The following is a 12,480-nucleotide window of genomic DNA, read 5'->3' on the forward strand; positions in this document are numbered from 1 at the left end:
CCCCCCATGCGTTGCCATTCCTGAGGATTCAGGTGTTATTCCTCTGTACCCAGTAAATTCACACCAAACCGAAACACAGCCATTTAAACACAACGGCTTCACGGTAGAAACACGAATGGGACAGAGGTACCTAAGTAAACGACTTACGTACAAAGTCTCCCTCTGGTAGTATGGTACCTATTTTCATTTCTACAGAACAGATTATAAAACTTTAGGAAAAATAGGGGACGAGTGAATGGTACCTCCGTACAAAGACTAATGTTTGAGAGCACATAATACTCCTTTTTAATGGAACCTGAAAAATAATCTTAGAAACACTAAAAGACAGGGGGAAAGGGATTGTTAGTAATGGAGACTAAGAATCCCATTGCTAGCAATATACCCAACCAGGTCAACCTCCTTGCGGTTCCCCCTGGAAACTATCATGGTTAATTCCTGATAGGCTAACTGGCCTGTTTTCATTCTCATCCATCACCTTTCACTGGTGCTCCGCCAGCGTATCCCGTTAACGCAGGCGGGGTTACCATACCATTTTCACCCATCAAAAAAACACTGAAAGACAAGACATCTTAAGATAATTCAAAAATATCATGAAATCAGCCGTTATATGTCCACTGCTGAACATAGGCCTCCACTTTATACCGTCAGAAGGAAGGAGACCATTCTTTATGGCAGTTTACTATAAGGGGGATTTTGCAAGTAATTACCATGCTTGGCAAGCGGATTGCCAACCGCAGTTTGGCTTTTAGTGATGGTTTAAGAGGAACTCTGTTGCCCATCCCTCGAACATTAAGTTTCTTTCGCCTCCTACGACACCCACGGGAAAGAAAGGGGTACAGAGTAATAATACCTGAGTCCTCAGGAATGGCAACGCATGGGGGGTATCATGGGCGAAACAGTATACTCTGTTATGTCCATGGTACTGCTCATGTCTATAGGCGACGGTTGCTACTTTCCATGAGGTGGGCCGTCAGCTTGTTTGCCATTCTAAGTTGTATAAAAAAAAAACCAAGACCACACGGCAAAATTGAAATATGTTTACATTTGTAAATTCGTTTATTAAACTACTACATTTCCGTCCAAGCGCGTTCGTTACATGCCAAATCCGTCTCTGAAACGTTCAACAAAATTTTACCAAACAAAACTTCGGATTGCGAAACATACGCAATTTACATTGTTCACCGGGCGACGCGTCAGTATGCGTCTTCTATATGTTTGTCTGTTTGTCGGCATCTACGGCATCCCCGGTGAGTTGTTTGTTGTTATTTAACAGTTTTACTAGATATTTCCTCTGTTGTGGAATTGTATATAAATCGCCTCGATGCTAATAAAGTACCAATGTATTAACAACCGCTGTGTGGTTACAGCATAGAATTAGCCACCTCTTCCGTTCTCATGAGTGTTTTTTTTTACATAGTTTTATACATGGACATAACAGAGTATACTGTTTCGCCCATGATATCCCCCATGCGTTGCCATTCCTGAGGACTCAGATGTTATTCCTCTGTACCCAGTAAATTCACGGCATATCCCACCCTTTAAACCGAAACACAGCCATGCAAACACACTGCTTCACGGTTGAAACACGAATGGGACAGAGGTACCCAAGCAATCGACTTCTGTACAAAGTCTCCCTCTGGTAATGAGTGTAGTTAGAGGGTATTTAGTGGTCGAGGAATGGGTAGCAACCATCTTAAAATATCACCAAAGCCTAATTGCGGTTGCCAACTCGCCTTCCGAGCGTGGCAGCAACTGGCGAAACTCTTCTTATGCGAGAAGTCTATGTTTAGCAGTTGAAAGTTGAAAGTGATATGATTGTGAATAAGTTTTTAGTTCCATTAAAATAATACTTTCTTACTCTAGCTTTTTTTTATAACACAGTTGGCAAACGAGCATGCGACTCACTGATGGTAAGTAACTACCGCCGCCCATGATCACCCACAACACCAACGGCATTGCAGGTGTGCTGCCGACCTTTTATAATAATAAATATAATAGAATGCCTGGTGAATTTAATAATGATTTTATTTGTTAATAATATTACAAACATTTATGATTTATGTTAAATTAACTAATTACAGATAATTTATATTTCGAACAAAAATTGAACAACTCTATATATGGTAATTCAAAAGAACTGGAAGGCTTTAATGTAATGAATGTAATAAAAAGAGATGTTTCGCAAGTAAATATTATGGAAACAACAACAGAAGATAGTAATATCACAGACAGAATTCGAGATCTTAAAAAAAATGTTTTATTCCCACTAACTAACATCGTAAACGATGAACAAAATGAACTCGAAGAATTACTACGTGTAAAAGAGAGTCTTTTTGGATTTATAAAATTTTTGGACAATAACACTTTATTGGACTTTAAAGAAAATAATACAAATGGTAATAGGACACAAATTTCTATCTACAAATTTGAAATTTTTCCACAATATGACATTAGAAGGGGCGATAGTAATATTCTAGATAAATATTTATATAAACTTAAACGTGATATTTTCGAAGTAATTAGAGATATAGTTGCAATACAAAAATTATCTCATTCATCAAATCTACCAGAAGATTTGAGATTCTTAATTCATGCTATGAAGTACTATATTCACAAAAACGGAAAAGAACAAATTGAAATAAAAAAGAATGAAACTGATATAGATTTTAGAAGATATTGGAGGAAAAATTTGCCAGAAAAATCAACAAAAGATGTTATTATTGATATTATACAGCTTATCGACAAAGATAAGCCACGCACTGGCGCCTTAAACGTGTTGTCTCAAAAAACAAAACAACTGTTAAATAGGATCATATCGCAATATAATGAATTCGCTGTTATTAGTTTAAGAGCTAACTAACCAAATTATAATTTGACTAATGATTTACAAAATATAGAAAAGAAATGGCAGAAAATATCTGTAATTATTAGCAACAGTTCTCAATTTGACCACATTTATAATATGAAATTATTACATACCATACTATCTAGTGATATTATCAAAATCAATGATGCATTAGCTTTAATTGACTTCGCTGATAGCAGACGTGTGATTCCTAGTAATATCGGTATTGCTGACGATATTTTAAGTATAATAAATGGTAATTTAATCATAATAAAAACCAAAATCCATAGATTCACAACGAACCCTGACGATTATATAAAGAAAGATTATATCAGAACTACGACTAAAAAAACTAAAAAAGAATCATTTTTAAAGCGAATAAAAAAAATATTTAGGAACTCAAAAAAAGATTTAATAAGCCTTTTACACAAAAAGATCCCAAAGTTGGAGGTTGTCAAAGAATTAGCAAGAGAGAAACTAGACGACCTAAATAGAAGAAAGCTGAACGAGTACGAATCGTCAATGCAAAAATGGCAGAAAAGTTTGGACGTCTCAAGAAGAAAACGATCCACTTTCAACTTTGAAACACTTAAAAATCATATTATAAATATTCTACCGGAATATTTAAGGGGAAAAGTTAATCCTGCCATAAAGAAAGGGAAACCAAAAAAATAAAAACAAAACACGACACGGTGAGTGAACTAAAAATAATACCAGGACTAATTTGGATTTTTTTTTAATTTGACTTTAAAATAATTCAATTGTCACTGTATTACTATATATGAAATAATATAATTAACGCATAAATAAACAAACAGGTTTATTTATGCGTTAATTATATTATTTCAATATTTAACTTGTTTTACAGTACACAGCAGAAATAAAAAACATAGTAGAAGAATGACACAAAATAGAAGGCTGACGACAAAAAGATAAAATACGACGCAAATAAATACGAAGTGAATGAAAAAGTAGAATAAAATGACAACATTGTATATTTAATTCTGTTATTTAAATAAGTTTAGATTAATTTCTTTTTTTAGTTTTAATAAGCAGATAAAATTTTTATATTATTTTTTCCTAAATAAATATAGATTACTCGTGTAGTAAATTAAAAGAAAGAAGAGAGAAAATAACAAAAACTATTAAAGATAAATTTTACGAATAATTTTTTATTAAAAAAAAAAACTATAAATGTAGAAAAATGTTATAAGTTAATTAATAAAAATATGTACATCAAACTTTCATACGCTTTATATTTAATAACTGCTTAAGAAGAGTATCCTTTGTTAGTTTTCTGATTGGATTATTTTGATGATTTACATCTTCGAATTGTATAATAGGTTCCTTCCAAGATTTCGATATTTCAGGCTTTTGATTTATCCCAAATTCAGGCTCAGATCGGGCAACAACTGTAAAAAATATAAAGTGAAATCTGAAATACAGGCTGGCAAATTATTGTTGCTTTCTTTTTTTTAATAACATTAAATTATTATATAAAATTAAAAATTATTTATACTGCTACTCATTGACAGGTATTTATAGAAGATCGAGTAACACTTTATGCAATTTATCTAACTTATTGGTACTATACTCTTTTCCATTTATGTTTCGGCTGCCGAGTAGTTACGCCTGCTTGACTGTTTTAGTTATTGAAATAATTACAACATCTTGGTAGTTCATAGGAATAGCAACGCAAAAAGATATCATAGAGGTGTTACAGTCTATACTACCAAATAATTTTCCCTTAGATGGACTGCTAGTTGATTTACATTACAACTGTGTATTTTATATTTGTGGATATTTTGAATGATTAATTTTATCAAAAGCTTACCTTCAAACCGATTTTGCTCCTTATTTCTTTCAAATATTTTATACAAGTCTCTTGCTAAATTGTTATCGCCATTTTCTAAATAACTGAGAATCTTATTTGCTATTCTGGCATTCATATCCCCGTTTATATCTGCGCCTTCGGCTTCTTTAATTATTTAAATATAATTGTAATCGATTTTTCATTAACTGGTTTACTATATCATGTCTAGATAATTTTAGTTTGCCATTATACGAAGGAGTTACGTTATCTAATTTTATATGTTGATTTCTTGTATTTCCATTTTTAACATTATTATGTTTAAATATCGAAGAGAATTCTCTTTTCATAGCATTCTGCTGTAAATTTAAACCATTTAAAACTTTTTCATTAAGGTTTACATTTATAGCAGCATTTTCTATAAATTCTTGTAAATCTGTTTTATCTGCTGGAACGGCATTTGCATTGCTCAAGTACATTTGAATATTTTCTAATACATTTACATATTGTTTAATATCTGCATTCAGGGCTTTTAATAATACTAGTTTTTTTGCTGGATGCACATTCTTTGGAATAGCTTGATTTTTGTAAACATTTGATCCAGAATTATCTACTTTATTGATATCCTTTCTTATTCCGTCATAAGATTTTGTTAATGCCTCTGAATGCCGACGGGTATTGAGTTTTCTCTTAGTACCCAAATTTTTTGCCACTCTCTCCCAGACTACAGCTGACTTTGGTCTTGATTCAGGAACAAAATTAAATCTACGTGTTTGTGGTGAATATTTAAAGTCATTTTTTAATTTTTCAAACAAATTTTTAACTGTTTCTGTTGGATTAACACTCTTATTAGATTTTAATTCTCCAAAATTTTTTTTCAAAACATTGAATATGCAAGGCAACATTTCAAATATTTGAATTTTTCTGTCTTTTATGGGTATACTACTTGCATTTTGTAATTCAATTATATCGTTTATAATAGTTTTTAAATGATCTTTTAGCTTCTCTTTAGTTTTACTTAATTTTTCCAATTTGTTACTATTAGAAGATAAAGTTGTTAAAGATGACACAGGAATAGTAACTTTAGTTATTGGAGGGACAGTTGTAGAGAATAAACCACGTAAAATTGTATTATTTTGTTTAGTTGGTTCTAAAAGCTTTACTAAATCTGTAAGAGACTTCACTTTGAAGAACTCAGAAAGATTTAGTAAAATATTTCCTTCTATGTTAGACATAGGACTTAAATTTCCTCTTTGAACTGGACAATCCTGATTTTTTAGATTAAATAAATAATCGAATATTAATTTATCTTTAGCTGTTAAATGAATATTACCTAAATCGACTCCATATAAATCTTTAAGTTTTGCTTTAATATCGTCTTCATTTTTAAATATATTTTGATTTCTTATTCGATTAGTTATCTTCTTAGATTTCTTTTTAGGAATGATCATTTTTGTTATTTTTTCTAAAATTTTACCATTTATATTCAAAGAAGATGTCTCGTCTCTTGTTAAGAACTCATCCATTGTGTAATTTATTCTCAAATTTGTTTTATTTTTATCAGCAGTAGGTAGTTCTCGTTTTAAATGACTGAGATGTTTCTGAACTGTTTCAAATTTTTGTAATAATTCTAAGACTTTACTCATTTTTTCAATAGCTCTTGCAGTAGTATTTTGTTCTTTTATTAACATTTCATTTGTATGTTTATTACAATCTACGTGACCTATATTTTCATTTAGTTTTGGATCTTTTACATCTTTAAGATACTTCTTATCTTCCTTAATCTTTTCACATAATGAAGTATTATTAATATCTTTATTGGTTACGGCTTTTGAAAGATGTTCCAAAACATTTTTTAAAAACATTTCCTGTCGCAAAGATAAAGGTTCCTCGAATAGTTCAATAAGATCAGTTATTTTTTCATGTTTCAATTTTTCTGTTTCTAACGACTCGTCTCTCGTATCTCTCTCTATATTCCACAATTTATTTAATAAATTACCAGCAATAAATGCCATTGCTGTTAGAGTATCATTTTCTGATGTGAACGTAATATTTGATATGACAGGGGCTTTTTTATCGCCAACAATCTCAGTTTTAGGTTTAAGTTCATTAACTATCATTTTGGATAAATCTTTATCTTTCGCTTTTTGGGTTTTATTAAAGAGCTTGAGTACGTTCTCTTGATTTATGGCATAATATTTGTTATCACGCCCTATTACATCAATTTTATTATCTGCAATATGGTGATTGGAATGTTGTAGTTTATATTCAATATGAAGGGGGCTTGAAACATTATTGATATCAAACAAACCCGTATGGCGTGAAATTTGTGGTAGTGTGTTAGCAACCATTTTACTAGCTTCTATAGTTCCACTTGCATTTGTATTCTTCAAAATATCTGTAAATATAGTTAAACTATTAATGTTTACATAGTTATTTATTTGATTTAAATTTGTTGAACAGTGATTGAAACGAATCCGTTGTCTTTGAATTGTTTACATGTTACTTTTCTAATACCGTAAATAATTTACAAAAATCCAATATTTCCAGAAAAATAACATAATAGTCCCTAAATACAAATAAATATACGAATTTTACTTTATAATACTATATAAGACAACAAAATAAATATTCATAGAATTCTCTGCCAAAAATAAAAAATCTGCTTAATTTCTAAACAAATTGTCTATAAAATTATAACTCTCATTTATTATTTCAAAAAGAGGGAGTATCTCAATTTGATTGTATTTTTTTTAAGTTTGTTATCTGATAACACCTTCAGTTGTAAACTGATTTGGATTTTTTTTTAATCTGAAAGAAAATACTTACAAATTAGTGCCATAGAAATTTTATCAAAATCGATTTAGTAGTTTAATTTTTAAATAATAATAACCGATTTTGACGAATTGAAGTCGTTTTTCTTTTGTAGAACACAATTTTAGCTATTAATCTTATTTATTTTATTTTTATTTTTGTGATACAACAACAGATTACAAACAAAACTTTTAACAATAGAATACAACAATAGCATTATAAGTTTGCAATCCAATTATAGTTGTACTCAACATTCACAGAGATGAAACAAAATAGGTTAATTTTACTACAAAAAGAATTAATGATAAAAACTAGATACAAAACAAGAATCAAAAACAAAACTACCAAACTATGCATAAAAACTATTAAGTTATCAATGTATGTAAAGTGCTTCGATACAATGAAAATTTCTGATAGAATATGTCAATATCCGATTTAAAATCAATGTCGTTGTACAATTTGCACATTCTGTATATTGGATTATTATATGACACATTATTGTTTGCGAACGGTATAGAAAAGAGTTTAGTTGTACGAGAAGAGTGTTCAGTGGCTCTCAGGTTTATGTACTCCAATAAATTACCCTCCAATTCATTATTTACAATTTTATATAAATATGTTAGATCAATAATTTTACGACGCGCAACCAAACTCTTCATGTTAAAATGTTTGAGTCTATTCTCATAGCATGTCAATACACGTTTGTTGGCATATTTTTTTGTGATATGACGTATAAAATTTTTTTGGATCGACTCAATTCTGTCCTCATGTACAGAATAAATTGGCGACCACACTGATGGACAGTACTCAAGCACACTGCGAACTAGCGTGACGAATAAAATAATTAAGGTGGCTTCCCTTTTAAAAGGTTTTGACATTCTTATGATAAATCCAAGCAACTGATTTGCTTTTTTACTGTTGAATTATAATGATCACGAAAAGATAATTTACTGTCGAATATTATTCCCAAATCTTTCACAACCGTAACTCTTTTTAATGATTTGTTTTCTATTTTATAGTCAAATTGGTGTATATTTTTATTTTTCGTAAAAGATATTACATAACATTTAGCAATATTCAAGGCCATATGGTTTATTTCACACCAGTTGTACAATATGGAAAGATTTTCTTGTAACTGTATGCAATTGTTTATAGTTGTTATTTCGTTATATAATTTTATATCATCCGCGTATGCCAGACAGTTACATTTAAATGAGTCTAACAGGTCATTAATAAATATAAGAAAAAATAATGGTCCCAAGTTCGAACCTTGAGGTACGCCTGTGGATGCCATAAATGGTACGGACTCATATCCATAAACTGCCACGAGTTGAGTTCGATTCTTTAAGTAACTTTCAGTCCATCTGAGCAGATCTCCCTGTATACCAATATGAAATAATTTCTTTAAAAGAATCTGATGGTTGACACGATCGAAAGCCTTGGTAAAATCAGTGTAAATCGTATCGACCTGAGTTTTGCTATTAATAGTCGAACAAATGAAATTTGTATATACCAAAAGATTGGATGCGGTTGAGCGCTTTTTAACAAATCCATGTTGTTTATTACTAATTAAAGTAGAGATATGGCTATACATATGTGGGTAAATTAACCCTTCAAAAACTTTCGCAAAACAACATAAAATACTAATGGGTCGGTAATTAGATACATTAGCTCTGTCACCTGATTTATGGATTGGAATAATCTCTAGTTAACTTCCAGATGTCAGGAAAAATGCCCTCCTTGAGAGATTTGTTAAATATAATTGTCAACGGTCCAACTAATACAACTGAACAAAGCCGAATAAAGACTGGAGGTATACCATCAGGTCCAGCACTTTTATAAACTTTTAATGCCCTAAGTGCTTTACACACTTCATTTTCGGAGATTGTAATTGTGGATAATACTGTATTAACAGTTGGAAATATAGGTTTATAATTATTAGGGATACAGGTACCATACACTGAGGCAAAATATTCTGCAAAAAAATTTGCAATATCATGACCATTATCAGCCTTTTTGCCATTATAGTGCATGGAGGTCGGAAGAGTATTTGTAATACGTTTACTTTTAGTGTAACGCCAGAATGACTTTATATTTTCATTAAGATCTCGCTCAATCTTCGCTATAAAATTCTGATGACACTTATCTATTTCCTTTTTTACTCTAGCTCGTAATAATTTATACGAGTCCATATCTCTGGGATTTCTTCCTTTACGATATTTAATCCTATATTTATTTTTTTCCCTTATCATTTTTTTAAGCGAAGTCGAGTACCAAACCGGGTAGTCTGAATTATTGTTTTTAATTTTAGGTGTATATTTTTCTATTATGGACCAAATATTATTGTACAGTACTTGGAGAAATTCGTTACCATCTAGATGAATATATTCATTCCAATCAATAATAGCTAAATCATTAATACATTTATCGTAATCTGTTTTATGGAAATTAAATCTCTCAATTGTTGACTCGTTTTTAAGATTCAGTTCTGAAGGAATAGTCATACCTATATTGATTGGGGGATGGTGCAAGTCAACACGACTAATGGGTTCTACTTGAGTTATTTTATAACTCAAGCAATCGTCAACCAAAACAAGATCTAATGTTAAATTATTAAAATTTTTTAAATGATTTAACTGTGTAAGTCCTGTTCTATCAAGAAAATCTAAAAAATTATTATATTTAGTGTTCGTTTGTGATATATTTTTACTGTAAACTGGCGTTAGCACTGTCATATTATCAACCTTGTTCCATGAAATATTGGGAAGATTAAAATCTCCTATAATTAGAAAGTGCTCGTTTTCAGAAGCGCATAACACCAATGATTCAATGTTAAATATGAACTGAGTGTACATATCATCTGGAATGTAAGATGGAAGATAAACAGTACATATATTTAACTTGATATTTTTAAAATATACCCTTATCCAAATATCTTCAACAACTGTTTGCTGCGATATACAACTATCCACAGTAAAACTTTTGGACACTGCTATGAGAACGCCCCCTCCATGTGATTTTCTAAACATATCTCTGAATACCACATCCCGATCCCTTCTGTAAACTATATATCTACTATCAAATAACTCAGAGGATAATATGTTATCATCAAGCCAAGTTTCAGTCAAGCATATTATTTCATAGTCATTAGTAAGAACAGCCTTCTGTATATCATACAACTTCGATTTCATACCGCGAATGTTTTGGTAGTAGATATTTATGTCGCTACAAAGCATAAAAAACAAATAATAATAATAATACAAATGTAAAAAAATATAAATGTAAAAACAACAAAAGAGAGAGACAAAAATAAATGTTATTTTCCTAGTGTATCTAAAAATGAAATTGAATTAACAAGAAAAGCAGGAGTATTTTCAGATTTTCGCATATAAATGCGACCGTTGCGAACCCATACAAATTTATAATGCAAATTCTTCGCCTTTATACGGGCAGCAGCATGGATAGCTTTATTAGATGGTGATAGATGTTCAGAAATGAATATTGGAGATTTATTGCCACCAATATTTAAAAGTGACGAATTGAGCTTTTCACTAGTATGGGCTTTGTTGTAATTAGTGACAGCAGATAAAAAATCGTCTCTGCGACGTACACTACGGAATTTTGCAACAACAGTACGTGGTTTCTTGCTGTCTCTGTTTCTTTTGGCTACACGAACACAATGATTTATGTCCATGTCATCCAGCTTGCACTCAACTACTTCGGCACATTTCTTAATAACATGTAGTAAATTTTCAGAACGGTTTTCCGGTATGCCATGAATTTCTACATTACACTCGCGAAGATGCTGCTCCAAATAATTTATGCGATCGCTAAGACTTATCACAGTTTCTTGTAATGCGTTAGAGTTTTTCTGAATATCATCAGTTTTTTTGGACAAAGTAGCCAATGTTGCTTGAAACTCGTCATTTTTGTGAGTAAGAAAATTAAAAGACTGTTGAAGTGCTGCCAGTTCGCTGCGTATGGGAGATAGCTCCGCTTGAAACATTGGTTTAATAACGTCATGCATTTCTTTTATCAACCACGGTAGTAATTGCTGTTTTATAGATTCTGTCAATTGATGAACATTGACTGAGTCCCTGTTTATATCAACTGTTGTTTTTACCGGAGTATCCGAATTATCCGCCTTAGGCATACTCGATTTACATTTCGGGCATATCCAAGAACTTTTTGCCTCCTTAGAAAGTTTTTTATAATTTACAGTTGAAATATTCAAACACTGATAGTGATATATAGAATCACATTTACAGCAAGATATCTGTTCAGTACTTTTTACTTTTACCTTGCAAGCCTCGCAGTCAGCCATTTTTAACGATAATTTCTTATATAGACGAAACAGCAAATTAATGGATAATAATTAATATGACGAAAATATTTTTAAGTTCACCCACAAAAAAAAAAAAAAAAAAAAAAAAAAAAAATCTTTCAATCACTAAAACTATATTTCGTTTTTTGCCACTATCACTTAATGTTATGCCGTAATTATTAGTTACTCAAATTGCGCAGACACCAATCTATCACTAGATATTAAATTAGCGTGCAAACTATAATTGTTTCAAAATATATGGAATTTATTAACGGAGCTACAAATAACAAGTCATAACTATAGAAGTTATAACTATAGAACTCGGTCAAATTTTGACTTTGTTAAAATACTTGATCAAATGTTACTCATAATTTGAAACACTTAATATAGACAGATATGTCTATATCTACTTTATGTGACAATACTACAATGTGATCACCTTCATTAATCTCATCGATTGTATGATGAAACAAAACTGTATCACTTTTGGTATCACTGTCTATACCCGATCCTTCTGTTGACCTTTTACGTCGCTGCATATATGCTAGCATTTCTTTTTTCACATCATCGTGATCATCGCCTCCAAAAGAGCCTGTAAAACGTTTTGTACTTTAATGTACGGAAACAAGTTTCTTTTTTAAAATGACATATCTTACCTTATTTTGTTCTTTAAGTATTTCATATTAA

At 30.9% G+C, this 12,480-nt stretch overlaps 1 protein-coding gene and 1 pseudogene across 1 annotated transcript; one reads left to right on the top strand and one right to left on the bottom strand.

Moving 5' to 3' along the window:
• Positions 1-2,194: 2,194 nt before the first annotated feature.
• On the top strand, positions 2,195-4,303 carry LOC113511290 (uncharacterized; annotated as a pseudogene).
• On the bottom strand, positions 3,998-12,477 carry LOC113511289 (uncharacterized). Its single transcript, XM_031912232.2, is given in 4 exon segments — positions 3,998-4,257; positions 4,680-4,830; positions 4,832-7,053; positions 12,233-12,477. Coding segments are annotated over 4 exon segments (2,661 nt in total). The 5' UTR covers positions 12,345-12,477; the 3' UTR covers positions 3,998-4,081.
• Positions 12,478-12,480: the final 3 nt, after the last annotated feature.

The sequence above is a fragment of the Galleria mellonella genome, unplaced genomic scaffold, assembly GCF_026898425.1.
Source record: "Galleria mellonella isolate WM207_F2 unplaced genomic scaffold, CSIRO_AGI_GalMel_v1 utg625, whole genome shotgun sequence".
Classification (NCBI taxonomy): Eukaryota; Metazoa; Arthropoda; class Insecta; order Lepidoptera; family Pyralidae; genus Galleria; species Galleria mellonella.